This window comes from Emys orbicularis, chromosome 22 (assembly GCF_028017835.1).
Source record: "Emys orbicularis isolate rEmyOrb1 chromosome 22, rEmyOrb1.hap1, whole genome shotgun sequence".
Lineage (NCBI taxonomy): Eukaryota > Metazoa > Chordata > Testudines > Emydidae > Emys > Emys orbicularis.
Window position 1 is genome coordinate 3,801,456 of NC_088704.1, and position 19,805 is coordinate 3,821,260.

The following is a 19,805-nucleotide window of genomic DNA, read 5'->3' on the forward strand; positions in this document are numbered from 1 at the left end:
CTATCCTACTTGTTGGATGCAGAGGCATCAGTGCTTACGGAGAGGCCTTTAGCGTGGAAGGGCTTTGATTCCCAAAGGATGCTCCAGTAATCCCCACTAGCTCTGAGCATGGAAGAACGTGGCAGGGAAAAGCAGGGAGCCGGCCAGAACGGCAGCTTTTGGGCAGACACAGGCAGGTCACACGACACTGGGATTCTGAACCCGTCTACATGGGCCATCGATCAGCTTCAAGAATTGCAGTGACAACAGCCCATGCTGAGAGCACAGGAGATCCCAAGGGAATGGATATGGAGTATGGCAGGACAGCACAGCCCAGGCAAACTACATGGGGAGCGAATATTTAATAACAGGCTCTTCAGACTAGCAGACAAAGGTCTGACATGATCCAATGGCTGGACACTGAAGCTGGACAAGTTCAGACAGGAAATCAGGTGTATGTTTTTAGCACTGAGAGTAATTAACCACTGGAAGAAGTTGCCAAGGGTCACGGTGGATTCTCCATCACTGGCCATTTTCAAATCAAGATGGGAGGTTTTTCTCCCGGATCTGCTGTAGGAATGAGTGTGGGGCAGGTCTCTGGCCTGTGCTACAAAGGGGGTCAGGCGAGGTGATCCCAGGAATCCAGGACTTGACTTGCAGCACTCACAGCAAGCGCTTCGGAGAATAAGCAGAGGAGCACGGATGAGGGTTACAGACATGAAACCTGGAAGGTGCAGAGATGAGAGAAGGGCCAGAAAGGACGCGGCGAGACAAGTGGGAGAGTGGAGACAAGCAAGGGAAAGATAAAGCGAGGGACAGAGCAGGGGACAAGGGCATCGCCGCCATAAGATGATACCACAAGCATGGACAATACACAAGGCAGCTAACAGAGTGGGATCCAGATGGTCCATTGCCAGAGGGAGACATTCATTAAAGGGCCGTTGCCGGGCAAAGGAGGACAAGGACTGCAGTGGATACCAGACACCTCCCAAACGAGGTCCTCAGTGGGGAGTACAGAGCAGAATCCACAGCTCTGTAGCAAACAGACTTGCAGCATGAACCCCGGGCATTGACTCAAAAGACCCATCCCTCCCCACCCACCCCCCGTCTTCACAGCATCCCATGGCGCAGGGAGCCAACGGGTGCCTGGACTGCTGCCTATCTATCCACTCACTGGATCGACTCTACTTATCCACACAGACACCAGGCTGTGACCCAGGGAGGGGCTGATCAAAGGAGACACCAACAGATTAGAAAAGAAACCTTTATTCCCTGGTTGTCATTGGAAGGCACTTAAACAGCCGTGACGCGTAGTGTGTTCGAACCGACGGGCCCTTTGGAGGGTCACTGGCTGCAGCTCCAACCCTGACCAGCATCCCCCTAACTCCAGGCACCAGAAGTCCTCCCAGCAGCCCAGAACTTTGATCCCCCCCCGAACGTGTATGTCTCACAGTCTCACCCTGGGTTAGCCATGTCCTCGCTGCGGGAGATGGGGAGGCAGGATGTGACTAGTGACACCAGGCACTTCTCAGGCATGTGGCCCAGAGCAAATCCAGCAAAGCTTCCTCTCCAGCCCCAGCGACGCCTTGGCCTCTGGGCAGGCCAAGGAAATCTCTGCTCCTGCCAAGGGCTTTAAGGGAATTAGTTGCCTTCAGTCCCAGGTCCAGTGTCCTGAATCCACGAGCTGCAGTCAAGGGGGTTTGAGTCCTGAAACGCGATAGCTAGTCCCGCTTCCCCCAGCGGGGCCGAGCTGGCGCCTAACGGGGCCCTGCCTGGAGGGCCATCACAACTCGTCCTTTCCCTCTACACTCTGCTCGGGAGCGTCCGTCGTGCCTGGCAGCTCTGCTTCCGGCCCCTTCACCTGAGACAAATCCACCTCCTCTGTGTTGAAGAGCATCTTCACCAGGTCGTCGGCCTGCACACGCTCCTGGGGGGGAAGGGCAGGTTAGAGCACGCTGCAAGAGCCAGCCCCCTGCTTTGCCCTCGTAGCACTGGGGAGGGGATCCCCGGGGCATAATGGGATCACACCCCAAATGCAAGGGCATAGGACTCAGAGGGCCCTCCTGGGTCAGTGAGTCCAGTTCCTGCTATCATAGCCACCCCTTCAGATAACCCCGTTCAGAAGCTTGGGCGTCTGCTCCAGAATCTCATTGTTCGGATGGCTAGAAACCGCCTAATGTCCAGCCTGAGTTTACTCCTGGCCAGCCCATTTATTCTTGTGCTGATGTTGTTCTTTAGCCTAAATGGCTCTTCACCCCACCTGGTGTAGTTATAGACACCAATCAGCTCCCTCTCAGCCTGCGTTTCAGGCTACCCAAGCCCTGCTCTTCCAGTCTGCTCCGTAAGATCGGCTCTCCATCCCCCTGAGCATCCCAGCAGCCCTTCTCTGCCTCACTCCAGCATGGATTCATCTTTCTAGCACACGGGGTGACCAGAGCGCACACTGCTCCAGATGGGGTCTCACCAGTGCTTGGTGCAATGACATTAGAACTTCTCAACCTCTACTTAAATACACGCCCCGACACAGCCCAGGCTTGCCTCTGCTATGTTCACAGCCTGACACTTGCACAGCAGCTGCAGGGGGAAAGGCATGTCCCTGGGGATCTCGCCCAGCTGTTTCCCGTGCCCCAGAGCCCATTGCAGTGCTAAGGAAGCCTCCTTGAGGAAGGCAGGGGAAAGGAGGAGCGGGCAGACTGAGCATGTGCACAGCTGGGGGACAGGCGTGCGTGTGAGTGGAGAGGTGCCGAGGCAGGATGCCAACGCGGGGCAGAACTTACTCGTTCGCTGTGTCGCGGGTCCAGAGTGAACCACAGGGCGATGGCGCACCGCTGGCCCTTGGTCACGGCCTTCACCCCGTGAGGGTTCTCCGAGCCAGAGGAGAAGCCGACCGCACGCCCGCACTGCGGCTGCACCTCTGCCTGCAGGGGACAGACGCACGGCTTAGGAGCCCCTAACCATCCAGGCAGCAGTGAGACATGAGGGACGGGTGAGGTAAGAGCCAGCAGACAGGCCAGGCAATGGGGGAGAACGCTGTTCACTGGGATGCGTGTGCAACAGGGGACACAGGGCCCTGGGGGCCAGCTGGAGAGGGGATATTGGGGGGATTAGAGTCCCCAGTGCAGGGCAGAAGCAGGGGCAGAGGGGTGGTGACAGGGGACTGTGCTCTTAGACCCTGCTGTGCAGAGGGAACTCCAGGCCATGCCGGCGAGTGGGCGTCTGCCCAGGAAGTGGCTGGGACAGCCCAGGCCATCTGCACTCGGCTCCCCAGCTCTCCTGGAGGTTCCATCTGCACCCAGCCTGAGCGATGCAGCACATGCTCTGCCACTGGTGGCTTCCCCAGGCTCCTGGAGGCCATGGAGGCTAGCCAGGCAGTCAGACGCCAGGGGTTTAACCTCAGGCATCGTGACCAGATGCAGCTCCCCCTCCTCCATGGGGATCACTCCTGCCTTGTACTGCAGCACAGCCCCCATTCTGCCCCTTGGGACGTGGTCTAATTAAAATATAACCATGCAAATCATTGTTGCTACCACCATTATATAATTGCAACGAATCTTATACAAAATATACCTCATGGCCAGAAAGGGTTAAACAGCTTGCAGGCTAACTAGTCCAAAGGCGACCTTTAAAGACATGTTAGAAATGGTAAATAGGGCCATTCTATAGCTAGATAGGCTAGAACTTTGCAATGCAAACCTATATTGTTAGAAGTGATACTAATTGTGTGTAGCTTAGATGCTACCCATGTAAACAGACAGTTCCTGTTTGTCACTATAGCTACTAATTCAGAGATCAAAACAGAATATTAACATTTAGATGAATCTTGGGTGAAATAACGTCATTGTCTATAGGTCTCTGAAGTTTGTGATAGACCGCCTAATGGATAAATTGCCCTATGTTAATTGTGTAACTAATTACTGGTGGTGTTTAGAAAACAGAAGGTTACATCCAAAGCCTATTGTTTACCCAGGACTGTACGGTCAAGTGGATGCTAGAACATTGTATACAAAGACCCTTGGGTTCTGATCCTGTTTGAGCTGTTTAAGGTTTCATGTAGGGGAAGCCTAAGCCACAAGGACTGAGATCCCACTTCTGATTGAAATATAACCATTGGACTATAACCTATGGACCATTTCTGAAAGAACTCCTTGCAACTGCAAAGCTCACCATCTCAGCTATGAATCCGAACCTCAAGAAGTGAACTCATGTCTGTATGTATCTTTTAACCATACTCTCTCTCTCTTGTTTTTTTAATAAATTTTAGTTTAGTTAGTAAGAATTGTCTGTAGCGTGCATTTGGGTTAGATCTGGAATATTCAGTAACCTGGGAGGTGATGTGTCCGATCCTTTGTGATTGGTAGAACCTTTTCTTTTATATGATGAAATACGATTTTCAGAAATCTTCATCATATTTGGCTTGGGTACCTGGATGGAGGCCTGAGGCTGGGTTACTTCAAGAGAACTGTGTCGTTTGGACTTCTGAGTAACCAGTAAGGTTCAACAGAAGCTGTTTAGTGCTGGCTGGGTAAATCTAAGGGTAGGTCTACACTTACCCGGTAGTTCGGCGGCGAGCGATCGAACTTCTGGGTTCGACTTATCGCGTCTTGTCTGGACGCGATAAGTCGAACCCAGAAGTGCTCGCCGTCGACTGCGGTACTCCTGCTTGGTGAGAGGAGTACCGCGGAGTCGACGGGGGAGCCTGCCTGCCGCGTGTGGACCGAGGTAAGTTCGAACTAAGGTACTTCGAACTTCAGCTACGTTATTCACGTAGCTGAAGTTGCGTACCTTAGTTCGAATTGGGGGGTTAGTGTAGACCTGGCCTAAGTGTTGAATTATCCACCAGCTTTGGGGTTTGTCTGTCCCATTCTTTGCAGTTCACCCTAATTGAGTGACCTTGGCTGGCTCCCCACTGGGACCCCGGTCACACCCCTCTGTAGAGACAACCCCATCCCACTTCAGAGCACAGCCATCTCCATTTCCCAGCCAGGGTAACAGTGGGAGCGCTGTCCCAGCTCAGCAGGCCAGTCCCTGCGCTCAGCCCTGGGAGCCAGGACACCCTCTCGGCACTGTAACAGTGGGGAGTTATTCCTGACCAGCTCCACGCACAGATACTCGTAGTCCAGTGCATTAAGCTAATTCGGAGTAAAGCATTCTGGAATCAAAGCATCCACACAGGGAATTAATTAGGAGTAGTTAATCCACATTAAAGTCACACCCTACCTCATTCTGGATTAATTTTCAAGTGCAGACAAGCTCTTAGGGTGAACCCCGAGTGTCAGCCACAGGCAGAGTGAGGCAGGAACTGGGGAGAGCAGAAACGAGTCGCCAACCTCTCCAGAGCTGCCCAAACTGTGCCCTTGGGGCAGACAAGCTACTTACAGTCACAGAGGTGGCGTCCAGTTCGGTGAAGTAGAAGGCTCCTCCTTCGAAGTCCCCATTGAGATACAGGATGGCACTAGAGCCAGACACAGAGCAGAGAAGGCATTCACTACCCAACAGCCTAGGGCCTCAGCACGCCTCGCTCCGCCCCCAGGCTCCCAGCCTTGCGAGGACTAGCCAGAGAAGAGACACTTACTGATCCCTCTCCCCCTTTCCCAAGCAGGCAGCAAGCACAGCAGGGCGCCTTTCTGCAGCCCTGCTGCTAGAGACTCTGAACGCCGGAGAGCTCTGGATCTTCCTTCACACACAACAATGTTCGGGAGCAGTTGTGGCCACACTTCTGAGACCCCCTATTCAGGAAGGTCCCTGTAACTAAGTGTGTTAGCCCCTTTAAGTGTAGGTGTTTGCAGCCTGTCACTGGGGCTCAGTGTGGAATTCTGGGAAATGTAGTTCCCCAGTAGGGACTGAAAGGCCAGAGACCAGGTGACCAAGTAGAACCAGGCAGTTGCGGGGTGAGGATGGGGACTCAGTCTAGCTCCTGTGAGCCTAGGCAGGCTGTGCCTTGTGCCAAGCGCTGCTCGCATGGCTGTTACCTGTAGTCCCGGAAGGTGTACGCCGGCGGCTCCTTGACACACACCATGGCCTCTGCGTTGAGGATGCAGTTATCCACGTGCACGGCGTGGCTGGAGTCCGTCCGGTCCGCTTGCTTATCTGAGATGAAACGAAGCGTGGTTGGTTACAGAGCCTGTCCTGAGATGGCAGGACGTCCGTCTATGGTCACCAACCCCAGGGCGCTCACAGCAAGGATGCCCTCACCCCATGAGCCTCTCCCCTCACAATGCTCTGACCTGAGATTTCAGGGAGGCCAGAATTCAGTGGCGGCTGGCAAAGCTCTCGTCTTGTTCCCTAGGCCCATAGGGAGTGGCACTGCTCCATGTTTTAGGGCTGCAACACCCCCAGACCTACCCCAACATCTCAATGGGAGCTCATGATGCCAGTTCAAACAATGACATGTTATAACTATCCCACTGCTCAGCCTCGCGGACGCTTCCAGCCAATGCGCTTTCCAGTGAGGTAGGATGCACTGGGGGATACTGGGAATGGCTGGCCAAGTTCCTGGGGTGGGGAACTAGGAGTTCAAGCAACCCCCAGAATTCCCAGTCACATCTGCCCCGCCCATGAGACTCAGCACCTCCCTCCCAGATTTTTAAAGGTACGTACATGTCGTTGGGCTCAGCACTGCAACAGCAAATTGATTTCGGAGCTTAAGTCTCATGTTCCTTAGGAGCCTAAACCCACTGACAGGATTTTGGCTCAGTTCCTAAATCACTTTGGAAAATGAGAGTCTCCTAAGTCAGCTAGGCTCTGCAACACTGCATGCAGCAACAGCGTAATACATTTCACAATCTGGGCCAGGAGCTTTAAGTGCCTCTGAATGCTGGAAACCTGAATCACTTCCCTTGTCTCCTCTGGTGTCAAGAGCTCCAGCGCCCCCCTATCCAGCTGGCAACCCCCCGGCTGCTGCTTTATGTGATGCTGTTATTTGCTGCCAGCAAAACATGGAGGCATTTGTGAATCGAAGCCGCTGTAAAATCAAGGGCTGAGCTCTGCAGAAGTGACGGGGTTCAGCTTGCCACAGAACAGGCAGAGCCTTGGTGCCTGTCTAGGACACGCGGCTGAAGCTCTGAGCAGTGATTAGAACACGTCATCTCCCTCTCCCACTGCACAGTTCACTCCCCACGTCCTCTGGCTTTAGCAACCAAGTCTGCACAGCTTCTTCTTCCTGTTAGCCCTGCAAAGCCAGCCCAGCCAATAGGGAGGGAGCTGGGTTCTGTCCCCTCCTGCACATCAACAGGATGGTTCGCTAAGTGCCAGTCACTTACACCTGGGCCAACCCACCGACACTACCTGGGCTGCACAGGCAGCACCGAGGGCAGCATCCTTATTACGAGGCAGGTGTGAGACAGAGAGCCCACTGGAGAAGTGGTTTGATGGTTGTGAAGGGAGTCCCCCTGGCAGCAGCTGCCCACAGGGCCATGGGAGGAGAAGGAGGGGTCCTGCCACCAGCAGCAGCCTGAATCACGACCACCGGGAAGGGGGAAGCGCAAGGCCAGCAGCCCACTGAACAGGGGCAGGGGGAGCGCGCCAGCTACTCACCTTCGATGGCTGTGCGGCACACCAGGTGAGAGTAGGAAAAATAGAGCGGGGTGTCCAGGCGGAAGTAGGACTCCATCACGCGCCGCACCTTCTCTGTCACATTGTAGTAGAGCCGGGCGCTGTGCATGGACACCTTGCCCTCCTGCCCCAGCTGCAGGGGGAGACAGAGAGCAGGAGCAGTGGTCAGGCGGCCTGGTTTCTTCCCCAGTGATCTCACCAGGCTTTGTCCCCAGAGCCAGCAGTTTGGGCTGGAGGGAAGGGCAGCAATGATAGAGACATCTCCTCTCTGCAACCCGTGAGGGCACAAAGCCCCCCCCCCGCGCCTGATACGGGGGCAGTTCTGTAAACTCACCAAATGTTACTCTGGGGCCTGAATGGGCAGGACACACCCTGGCGACGCCGCCATTCTCCGAACTGGGCTTCCTCTGGGGGCTCCCCAAATTTGTTTATGCCTCCAGGTGACAGAACAGGTTGGGCGCAAAGCATCCAGCTAACGCCTCCTTCCCCCGACCTGCCCCATCCCTTCCAGCCCATCTCCCCCACGCTCCTCCCAGCCTTTCCCCAGTGCTAGCCGCACTCTTCTCCCAACCCACATCCAGAGCCTCCCCCCTCAGTCAAACAAGCAATCCTACCTTGAGGGCCTTATAGACTGTCACGCCATAGAAGGTCTCGCTGGGAGTGTGAGGGGAGGTTTTCCCGCGATAGCCATCCCCAGCAGACGCAGCTGCCTGCAAAACCCAGGGTCAGACGTGAGACCCCCCACGCTGCTGCCTGCTCCTGAGAGAAGGGCAGGGAGACAGGCCAAGCCCTCAGAGATCCTGAGCAGGCACGACAGGGCCAGAACCACCCCTCCCCCGTCTTTTCTGGGAGGCTTTTCTCTGGAAAGGGGCAGATGTGAAGCCAAAGAGCACTGGAGCCTGCCAGGCTAAAACCCGTAACATGGTCCCAGTGAAATAGTTCAGGGTCCCAGGCAAGCACTTCAGATCCTGCCCCCTTGACACGCTGGTACATGCTGCAGATCCTCAATACCCCAAATCCAGCCTCCCAACCCGAGCTCTCCCACACCCTGCAGACACAGACCCTCCCAATACCGGCCTGAGACCCGTGGTAGCCAATGCCATGGGGGTGTGGTTATGCTCTGAGCTGGGTAACAGAGATCCTGGCGTGCAGGAGCCAGTGGGGCGGAGGGATGGGACATTCCCCGAGTCAAGTGGATAGGAGGGCTGCGCTGGGGATCTAAAGTCCTGGCTTCAGAATTGCAGAACGAGACTGGATTTAATTCCTCTCCATGGTTCACTCTGGATTGTACTTTTAAATAGGTGACAGCCCCACTCCCCAATGCTCTCCACACTTCAGCCCCATCCTCCCCTCCCAGGGTCACTCAAAGCAACCCCTTCCCTGCCCCTGCTCAGCCTCAGCCCGCTCTCCCCCATCGCTTAGAGCTGTCCTTCTCCAGCCGCCACGCCAGCCGCTCCCCCTCTCGCCTCCCCAGCCTCCGGGTGCTGGAGCCTGCGCCGAGCTACTCACGTTGGTGAGTTTCTGCAGCTCCACACACTCCTCCTCGGAGATGACTCCGTCCACCACCACTCGCTGAGAGCCGTTCAGCAGCCTGGAGTTCATGGCGACGCTGAGCCCGTCGTACAGCAGGGGCCCACCTAGAGGGCCAAGGAGCAACAGTGGAGTCGGCGAGCCCTCAGCAGTGGGGGGGGGGGGGGGGGAGTCAGAGGGCACTGGCTGCATGACATGTACAGAGGGTGGCATGCACAAGAAGGGGAGAGATGCCATTTCGCCTCAGCCACAGGCCACCCCTTTGGTGGCATTGAACATCCTGCTCCTTGCCCAGAGCCCCCGGCTACAGAGCACACAGGAGTGATGGCCTGGCTGTCCGCTGGGGTCACCGGGGCACATTTCACATTTCCCCCTCTTACCTTCCCGCACGAACATGCTCATGTCCACAGACTCTTTGGTTTTCTCCTCCACCAGCGTCTCTATCTCTTTCATCAGGTTGCCGATCTCCTCGGAGATTCGAGCCGCCGTCTCGCGCTCCACCCTGGGCACAAAGAAGCTGCTGTGAGCTGCTCTCCGGCCTCTGGGGCGGACGGCTAAGTGATCAGCCAATTGGGAGACGGGCGGGGGGCTGTGGGGCAGCAATCCTGAGGCCTCCACAGAGGGGGCAGAGACCGAGAGGTGCAGGGGAAGGAGATGAAGCTGTGGGATGGGTTCAACAGTCAGGCGGACGGGGCAGGCAGTGCCCCGGCTGGGGGCTCGGCAGCCTGACGACATGCCCGTAACACCTTCCTGATGCAGTTCATTCCAGGCCTAGCTCCCGTGTTACACAGCATCCCCCAGCATCCCATCCCACTGGCCTGCTCAGAAACCCTCGCCGCCGCTCCTGGAACCCCCAGGCTCCCCCCCGCTGCAGCAGATGGGTTTGGAGGATTCCAGCTGCAACGCCACACTAACAGAAACCCCCCCGACAGCGATTCCACATGCCAGCAGTGGGAGCAAAGAGACGATGCTCCAGCCGGTGTTACTGAACGAGTGCTCACTTCTGCTTCTCACGCAGCCTCTTTGGGATCACCTCCTCTGGGGTCCACGTGTCCTAAAGGCCGGAAAGAAACCAGAGATAAGGAACCTCATCCTTGCCCGAGACACCCCAGCCTGGCTCACACACCAGGGTGCAGCCCTGTGCAGGGACAGACAGCAGTGCCATTGAAGAGCAATCAGCCCATCACAGCTTCCTCTCCTCCTACACAAATCCGCCCCCCCAGCACAGCTCCTCCCCTCGGTGCCCCACAGACCCCACCCCCGAGCATTCAGTCTAAACCTGCCCACTTCGAGTTCCCGCAGGTGTGTCCAGTCCCAGGCCAAGGGAGTTTCCACTCACCGGGTCCACAAATGGAATCCCAAAGACATCGTAGCTGAAGAAGAGCAGCTCCTTCTCCAGCAGACTGCGCCGGCGATACACCTGGATATTCTGAAAGCGTGGGAGAGAGGAATGGGTCAGAGCAGCCTACATGGGCTTTCCAATAGACAAGCTGGTCTGGCCACTGGGGGAGCCAGCAGCCATGAGACGAGCATTACAGAGACCAACAGATTTCCAAAACTGGAGGTGTGGTGGGGATGAAAGTGCATGATTCTGCTATTCTATGCCACGTTTCAATCCCTCTCAATACACCTCAATCCAGCCCTGCAGCCCCCTGCTCTTCCAGTCCCGGGTCCCTACATAGCTCTGTCCATGGAGACCATTTCCAGTCTGAAAAACGTAGGGATGAGCGTTAACGCCAGGTTCAAAATGGAAAGCTGCTCTCACCCCTACCCACAGACTCTCCATAAAACATCCCCCCTTTCCATTAACTCCCACTTTGTAATGGTAGCAAATAAAGTCACCAAGTTGATTTGGCGAGATGTTTTTATGATGGGTGGGGCTGGTTGCACCATCACCACGTAAGTTGTCCGACACTCCCCATTATAAAATCCTGTTTTCATTTGCTTATCACTTTGCCAAGCTTTAACCATCCGGGCTGAAACGTCCCACACCGAATGTCTGCTTCAGGGTGGGTATTTTTCATTTTGGCAGTTTCTGCAAATGAAACGCCTGCAACACCGGCCAGGCCCTGATGTTTCAGAGGAAGGTGCAGAACCCCACACTGGATCAGCACGCACTAACATGCGGATGGGATAGGCTTCTCCCTAGCCCTGCCAGTCAGTGATTGGCTGGTGCCCTGAGGCAGGAGGCTAGCTTACGCTTATTCCTGGCTCACATAACCACAGAAATCTGCAAAATCCTCCAGCCATTTTTATTGTGTTGCTTGGGCTGCGCTTTGACCAGGGGTTCTGCATCCAGTCCCTTCAGCGCCAACTGGAACGTACACGCGATGGATGAAGACGGCCAATCCTAATGCTGACCAGACTGCAGCCCGTCTGCCCTACAAATACCAATCCCAGGTCTGCAGATGCTGCTTCAACAGGCCTGGGAATCACGAGATGAGACCAGCAAACTGGCAGAACTCGAGGAGTGGTTTGCTGGGGACAGACTGAAGATCACTCACTTCTCGAGGACCGATAGGTGCAGCCAGCCTTTCCCCAAGGACAGCCGTGTAGTAGGCCAAGTTCTGATTCATCACTTCATCGTTAGGGAAGAAAAGCAAGTAGGTCTTGGCGCATTCAATGGCTTTCTCGTAATTCCCACCTGCAAAGAGAAATCAGCTCATTAAGAGAAGCCTCCCCTCTGTGCACTGCAGGACGCTGGCAAGGAGGGGCGCAGAACAGGAACGACGCTAGGGCACATTTCCAGCATAAGGACAGTCAGACTCAGATTTAGCACAGAGTCAGATTCAGACATAAGAACAGCCATGCTGGGTCAGACCAAAGGTCCATCTCGCCCAGTCTCCTGTCTTCCGACAGTGCCAATGCCAGATACACCTCTACCCCGATATAACACGACCCGATACAACACAAATTTGGATATAACGCGGTAAAGCAGCACTCCGAGGAGGGGCGGGGGGGGCCGCGGGGCTGCGCGCTCTGGCGGATCAAAGCGAGTTCGATATAACACGGTTTCACCTATAACACGGTAAGATTTTTTGGCTCCCAAAGACAGCGTTATATCGGGGTAGAGGTGTATTACAGAGGGAATAAACCGAACAATTATCAAGTGATCCAAACCCTGTCATCCACTCCCAGCTTCTGGCAGTCAGAGGCTAGGGAAACCCCGAGCATTGGGTTGCATCCCTGACCATTTTGGCTAATAGCCATTGATGGATCCATCCTCCATGAACTTACCTAGTTCCAATTCCCAGCAATGGGAAACCTTGGTGTTCAAACCCTTTTCTCTCTGAAGCCTAGGACTGGTTACTCACTCATGTTCAGTCTTATTATCATGATCAGTTTGATTTCTAACATTTATCTTTCGTTTCCCGGTTTCACAATCATGGGGAGCAATTTTTCCCTGCACTGCAGAAGAACAGCCATGAGAAATGGCTCTGAAGCACAGCTGTAATAGTAACTGCAACACCTGCTATAACCCAGCCAGTAGGTGAAACCAGGGGGGTTCCCCTTACACTTTTGAATGGGAATCACTTATTCTCAGACATACAAGGGTCACGGTGTCAGACCTGGCCAGTGCTGTAAGTGATGAGAAACTGGCTCTGCAGTAGAACTGTCCTGGGTGCTCTGGAAACAGGGAGATCTCTCCTCTCAGCTCTTCATTCCACTCTGGCTACTTCTACACCCGGCAAAGGCCCTCTTCCAAGTAGACAGGAGCAGGAGCTCCCTGCACGGGGCTGGTTGGCTCGCAATCCTTCGCTGATGTACTTTGTAACTCCAGTAAAGCACAAACTGGGAAGATGGACCAAGAGCACAAACCAGTTTGGAAATCACAAAAGGGAGCAGAAGGGAGCTCGGAATAATAGAAGAACTCCGAGAAATGAGATCCAGTCTGTGCTGCAACCAGCTAGCATGAAATCATGCACCTCTTGTGTAGGTGAAGAGAGAAGAGTGAGTCTGGCATCTTTCCTCCTCCTCCCGGGCCTAGCCAATCTGCTTCGGACACAGCAGAGTTCATCTGATTTCAGAGGAATGAGGACTGGAAACACCACCTCCCTCGGTCCTGGAAGGAGCTTTCAGAGAATGGTAGAGCGAGTCCACAGCAGGATGGGAAAGGCTCAAAAGCACGTTGGCATTTGGTAAGAGCCTTTGCAACAGGGCGTAGCAGGGCCCCCCTTGGTCCTGCCTCTGCTCCAAAAACCACTCAGAGGCCTTCCGACTCAGCAATCACCTGCGTAGTTTATTTACAGGGTGCAAATCACCACCTTCTTACCAGTTACAGCTTGGGGGGTTCAGCCTTAGGGACTTCTCAGTCTCTGCAGCCAGGAAGGAAGGAAGAACTACCAATCTCCTTTCACTCTCTGGCTTCCCACCCTGCTTCCTTCCTCTGGGCCTGTATATAGCCCCAGGCTAATCCGGCTGGCTGCTGTTTCCCCTTCGCCAATCAGGCACAGGTTTTTCTAGCCAGCTCCAATTTATCTCCTGTAATTAGAGCTGGCGTGACAGAGGGCCGGCTCAGCAGTTCCTGCTCAGGACACTGTCACAGCCTTGTTTTGGGTCTGCAAGGGGTGACCATACCCTGTGCAACTCAGGTTTGTGATGGTCCCACAGCCCGTGTGTGAGGAGGGGGTGTGGGGGTGATGGGAGGGAGACCCTAGAAGCAGCCCCAGTTAAGCAGGAGAATGTAGCACTGCTCCCATAGCCAGTGTGGCCAAGAAACGGAGCCAGACACACAGACTTACTGCAGCTTCTCCACTGAGTGTGGAAGGCTTTGAGAGGAGCAGGGTGGAAGGCGTCTGGATTCAGGTGCTGCGCGTGCAGTCCTTTGGTGAGCGTCCTTACCAAATGCTCTTCCGCTCTCACCTGACAGTTTTGCTCAAAGTTCAACATGAACAAAATATCAACGACTGTCTGTTTTGTGATGGGAACATCCCTGGGCCTTTGCTACTCCTGTGTCTATCGTGCAGCAACAGCCACCGAGTCGCTGGAGCCTGCGCCAGGGGAGGGGAGCCCCCTGCTCAGAGCTGCCAGAACCTCACCCCTCTGAAAACAGCTGCAGCTTCCGTCTTGGGATGGCAGCCAGACACCTTCCAGCCTAGCGGAAAGGAAACCACACCACCTGCTGGAGACAAAGAACTATGTGCCAGGAAGCAATGAAATCACTCAGTTCTCATCTGCTGACAGGGAGGAACTAAACAAAAGCACCTGGACCAATGCAGAAGAATACACAGACAATGATTTCCTAGACAGCAGAGAGGCTTCAAAACAGTTTGGTTGGCGGCTGCAAGCAGGAAATAAATCAGATACTGGGAAGAGAGAAATGGGAAGACATGAAGGTCCCAATACCCTGGGATGGGAGTGTACCAGGAGCATGGACAGTTATCACGGAGCCAGGAGACAGGTAATGGATGTTACCAAAGCAAGGAGGAGGATACTGGACTCAGAGGCTCACCGCACCTCCATATCATCAGACAACACTGCTGCAGGCCTACCAGTTTTCACACTTGGAATCCGTGTCTAAGTACTATTTCTAAGCAGTGCACAGAGAGACCCAACACGTTCCATTATGACCCTCCATTTTCAGTCGCTTATAACTCCGACAAACTAATCATTTGAGCCGAAGTTTTCCAGGTTTCATTTCTTCCTCGGGTTGACTTTGTTCTGGAAAGTTTATGCAGAAGCTGAGAGGCAGTTCAGCCGTTTTCTAGGAGGAGGATAGTGAAAAATAGGCAGTTTTGCCAATGTTAAAAAAAAAAATTCTGACTGTTTTCTGAATAGTTCTAATGCCTCTGTGGTTTGGAGCTTGAATGCTGGCAGGGGGCAGCCCTGGGACCAGGTAGGTGCCTTTCACTATCCCCACAAAACCTATCCAGATTTGGCCAATGTATAAGCCTCAGAAAATCATTTGCACGTACATAGCAGAACTTGTTCGACATTTGGCCCTTAATTTTCTGAATGTCCCAGTTGTGCTGGGCCTGACACCAGGCCGCCTGAGCCTCCTGCAACCAGCAAACACAACGAGCTAGTGCACCAGGTGGGATTCGGACAAGAGAGAGGATGATCCTCCTCCAGCTGCTACTGCTACTTTCCTTCCCGAAAATACCCGTTGGCCAAGTGAGGTTCACTGGGTTAGGAGACCATGAGTTCTAGTCTGACCTTTCCTACTGACTGACGTTAATAACTTGGCACTTCACAGCTTTTCAAACATTGTAATTAATGGAGGCCTCCTGCCTGGCTCCCAGTGTAGGGGTAAGTATAATTTCTCCCAACTTACAGATGAGATAACTCAGTATCAGACACTGCACCAGGAACAGAACCCGAGTTTTAAATATGGCAGAGCTGGGTCTGCCAAACTTAGAAACGCCGCCTCAGGCCGAATTTACCAAACCTGGGACTCCAGGTCAGTAACGTGGAGTGGGTTGGCTGGGACACCACCACAGAGGCGAGGCCGCTAGGGCAGTGTTTGGGAAGGGTTAGGAAACAAAACCAAACAAATACTAACCTAACTCTCAAGTGCTGTGTATGTCGCTGTATGTTGTGCTGGAAGGGCCCATCTCATGCCCTTGCTTTGTCCAGCACCCTGCATGAGGGATCATCGCAATCCCGATCGGGGCCTCTAGGTGCTACCGTAATCCAGATCAGGAACATTGATCTCAGGGTTAGGGCGCTGCTCTGGGAGCCAGGAGAACGACGTTGTATTCCTGGTTCTGCCTGACTTGCTGTGTGAAGTTGGGCAAGTCACTTAGACCAACGTTTTCTGGGTGCCCAGCTGGAGACGCCTAGGGTGTCATTTTTTAGAGGGGCTGAGTGTCCACAACTTTCATTGACTTCAGCTAAAGCTGAGAGATTCAGGATTTCTGAAATCAGGCTCTAGGTCTCCAGTTGCGCACCCAGAATCAGCGGACACTTGGCCTTAGTCTGTCTGAGCCTCGGTTCGCCAACTGTAACGCTCCTCTGCTATCTCACCTGGATATTGAAGATAAACGCGTGAATGTCTGTGAGCTGTTCAGATACTACAGTTACAAGTGCAATAGAAAAGCCCAGGAAGGAATAAAAGATTCTGTAGTCAGTGCAGCATCTGGATAATGAGCAGAAAATAAGTCCTGGGGCTGCATAGCAAAGGCCGAGCAACAGAAGAAATACTGAACAGCTACCTCGTTCCCTTGCACCATCCCTCTGGGCACTGAATGATGCGAGGGCACTGTGGGAAAATATATGAGTGTGGTGAGTCGGTGTGGCTCCCCTCCTGTCCTGAAGAGGGAGCTCCTCTGCAGACACCCGAGTGGGCGGAGCCACCACCGCCTGTCCCCGCCCCCTGGAAGTCCCAGGGCGGGACAGGAAGTATAAAGGCCGGCCGCCAGAGCTCAGTCAGGCCCCGGCCATCGCAGGGAGCAGACGTGCGGCCGGGAGCTCCCCGCCGGGATACCTCTGAGGCCCGAGGCGGACACCCTAGCTGGCTGGAGCTGCCCCGAGCTCACTACGAGGAGGAGCCGCCGGAGCCAGCCCGCTCCCGTCGTTGGGAGGGGTCCTTGGAACTCCCCCACAGCAACCCCGAAGGGGAGGCCCCACCAGAACCCCTGCGGCCCTGCTGTTATCCGGAGGAGCCGCCCGAGTGTCAGTGGCCGGACTTCCCTACGGAGTTGCCGGACCTGCCGCCAAGCCCCGGCCGAGAGGAGCCCGCGCTGATGGACTGGACCGAGCCCGGTGCCACGGACGAGGTAGGCCCTGAGGGGGATACTGGAAGTAGCCCGGGGGCAGCCGAACCTGGTCAGGCTGTAGACGCATTGAACCCATGTCAGTGTGTTTCGGTCAGGATACCCCACTGACCGGCAGCGAGAGTCATCGCTGCTAGGGCCCCGGGCTGGGACGCAGTGGAGTGGGTGGGCCTGCGTCCCCCCCCCCCCCTGCCACCCCCACTCACGGGTGGCAGGCTTCCCCCTTACCCAAGGCTCAGGTAGGACCCTGAGCCCCTTACCTGCTTGCTGCCCCGCCCTGACCTAGGGCCTGGGCTGCCACTACTGGTGTGCTCGGTCCCTGCCTCAGGGCCTGAGCCTGTGAACTATTGTTGTTAACGCTCAGCTCCTGCTGTAAGGATCTGAGCCCCTCCTGAACTGTTTGCCTGCCCAGCCCCTGCTCCAGAGGGCCTGAGCTACTTGACTAATTGTTTGCCTGCTCAGCCCCTGCCCCAGAGGGCCTGAGCTATTGAACTGTTTGCCTGCTCAGCCCCTGCCCCAGAGGGCCTGAGCTATTGAACTGTTTGCCTGCTCAGCCCCTGCCCCAGAGGGCCTGAGCTATTGAACTGTTTGCCTGCTCAGCCCCTGCCCCAGAGGGCCTGAGCTATTGAACTGTTTGCCTGCTCAGCCCCTGCTCCAGAGGGCCTGGGCTCCTGAACTGTTTGCCTGCCCAGCCCCTGCTCCAGAGGGCCTGGGCTCCTGAACTGCTTATCTGCTCAGCCCCTGCCCCAGAGGGCCTGAGCTATTGAACTGTTTGTGCTCAGCCCCTGCCCCAGAGGGCCTGAGCTATTGAACTGTTTGCCTGCTCAGCCCCTGCCCCAGAGGGCCTGAGCTATTGAACTGTTTGCCTGCTCAGCCCCTGCCCCAGAGGGCCTGAGCTATTGAACTGTTTGCCTGCTCAGCCCCTGCCCCAGAGGGCCTGAGCTATTGAACTGTTTGCCTGCTCAGCCCCTGCTCCAGAGGGCCTGAGCTACTAAACAGTTTGCCTGCTCAGCCCCTGCTCCAGAGGGCCTGAGCCACTGAGTCCTGAGCTAGCTGACTGTTTATTCCGTGTGTGGTGAGTCGGTGTGGCTCCCCTCCTGTCCTGAAGGGTCGAGCCCCGACTCGGACCGTTTACAATGAGATAGAACCGCAAATTACACTATCATAACGCATGTACATAAAGGGGCAGAGCGCGTTGCCTGGACAACAGTAACTCTGGTGTTTCCTAACTTCTGAGTGCCTGACTCTGCAACACTGATAATCTTCTTCTAAGGTAGCTCTTTTGTGGGGACTCTTGTACCCTCCGCTATCCGTGCAAAAGAAAGCGGGACCAGGACAGCGAAGTTGGGTGCCAGTGACCCCAAGAACCCTGATGTCAGGGCTTCCCAAGCATCACAGAAATAAGAGAAATGCTTCTTACTGTTGTAATAGGCAAACTGCAGGTAGTTGAAGTGGGATGGAAGGAAATCCTCAATGGGCTTGTCCCGGCCCGGCTGGGAGGCTAGTTCTGTAACACAGCTCTGCTTACAGCTTAGCACCTGCCCGTAATGATCTGGGAGAGAAAGACAGCACATTGTATCGGTCAGGAGAGATCTGTACCAGAGCAGCATTCTTCAGCCAGGAGGAGGCTTCACTCAGGCATTACCTTCATGAGAACCAAGAAAATAGGCTTGGGAATTTAAATCCCCATTAGCTCAACCTTAGCACAGTCTCTCGAGCCATCAACCCCCCCATCTCTCTGGTGGAAAGTACCCCGGAAATCTGACCTGATAGCCAAAAACATTCAAAGAGAAGCTACAGCAGTAAGTACAATATGCAGGGGCTCGAGGCAGGCAGTCCCTGTGCTACACGCCAGCTGGTTTACCCCGGTACACACACCCGTAATGGCCTGGACCAGGTCAGCATTGTATTCCAGGTAGTTGTAGCCTTCGTAATCGTAGGGCCCCTCGCAGAGAGCTCGACATTCAGTGTCAGCTACAAAATATTCCTCCAGGGCCTTCTCCAGATGCAGAATGGCTGGTTGCGGCTGCTCCTCTGTGTAGAACTTCACACCCAGGCGGAACTCGTGCTGCAAAGAGCCAGGAGGAAAAGTGAACCCAGGCCCCAGCCAGACACATTCCACCGTGGGTGCAGTTCAGCACTGTCCCCCCAATATCTCGCCCACCCTCTGATCGCTGAGGCCCAGGGGCAGTAGATTGTGGCTGCCCAACTTCAGAGGGTCCCTCAATAAAAGAGATCTCCAAGCAGATGGCAGGCTGAATACATACCACACAGACCATGGGGCCAGAGGACAGATGTTCTCTAAACAACAGATCAATACAGCCTTCAAAGCAAAACTGCTCTGTCAGAGAGGGGGTTAGTCTAGTGTGGCCAATGCTACCCAGGGCTCAGGGCTCTCATCTTTCATGCATCTGTTTGGGCCAAGGTCAATACATGGCCCGTTAGGCATGTAACGTTTTGGCTCTTTCCCATGATGTGTCTGAGTGTTTGGGGAGGGAATAGAGGGGGAGAAATCCCCCCATCCCAATATTTGCTGCTGGAAATTTCACAGTTAAAATAAATAAATACAGTTCCACATTTCAGGTATTCCCAAAGATGAAGAGCTCTCTGGCTCTGTGCCGTGTGCACTGGGACAGGCTCTCAATTCAGCACAGTGTCACAGGAATGGCGCACTTCCACGCTGCTCCACATGGGAGAATCCTGCTCTCCCCAAAGGCCCCTTTACTGGTGCCCCCGGTACGTGGCCACTTCACTGCACACACAGCACAGCTCTTTTAGCCAGCCAGCCAGGCCATTGAGCTCTTGTCCCATATGAGCTTCCCCTGTCCAGTCGCACCCCTGAATCTCATGCGTCGGTGACAATGCAGACTGGATGGTTTAGGATCCCTGGTTCCAGGCCTTCTCCATTATTTTAAATTAATTACCATCCATTTTTAAATTCTACCAGTTAGAAAAACATCTAGAGTTTTATTATCTGTGATGATGCCCCAGAAGTGCCCAGCCCCCTCCATATTCATTGGCTTAGACGCA

At 54.7% G+C, this 19,805-nt stretch overlaps 1 protein-coding gene across 1 annotated transcript in view; it reads right to left on the reverse strand.

Annotated features, from left to right (window-relative positions):
* Window positions 1-1,238: 1,238 nt before the first annotated feature.
* Window positions 1,239-19,805, reverse strand: part of P3H1 (prolyl 3-hydroxylase 1) — a 31,311-nt gene continuing 12,744 nt past the window's right edge. Inside the window, exons 3-15 of the mRNA XM_065421285.1 lie at window positions 18,654-18,843; window positions 18,196-18,327; window positions 11,565-11,704; window positions 10,400-10,489; window positions 10,062-10,114; window positions 9,441-9,562; window positions 9,040-9,167; window positions 8,145-8,240; window positions 7,513-7,663; window positions 5,949-6,066; window positions 5,356-5,431; window positions 2,757-2,897; window positions 1,239-1,906 (exon numbers count right to left, since the gene is read on the reverse strand). Of these exons, the coding sequence (XP_065277357.1) occupies window positions 1,763-1,906; window positions 2,757-2,897; window positions 5,356-5,431; window positions 5,949-6,066; window positions 7,513-7,663; window positions 8,145-8,240; window positions 9,040-9,167; window positions 9,441-9,562; window positions 10,062-10,114; window positions 10,400-10,489; window positions 11,565-11,704; window positions 18,196-18,327; window positions 18,654-18,843 (1,581 nt within the window). The 3' untranslated portion in view covers window positions 1,239-1,762. The remainder of the gene's footprint in view (window positions 1,907-2,756; window positions 2,898-5,355; window positions 5,432-5,948; window positions 6,067-7,512; window positions 7,664-8,144; window positions 8,241-9,039; window positions 9,168-9,440; window positions 9,563-10,061; window positions 10,115-10,399; window positions 10,490-11,564; window positions 11,705-18,195; window positions 18,328-18,653; window positions 18,844-19,805) is intronic.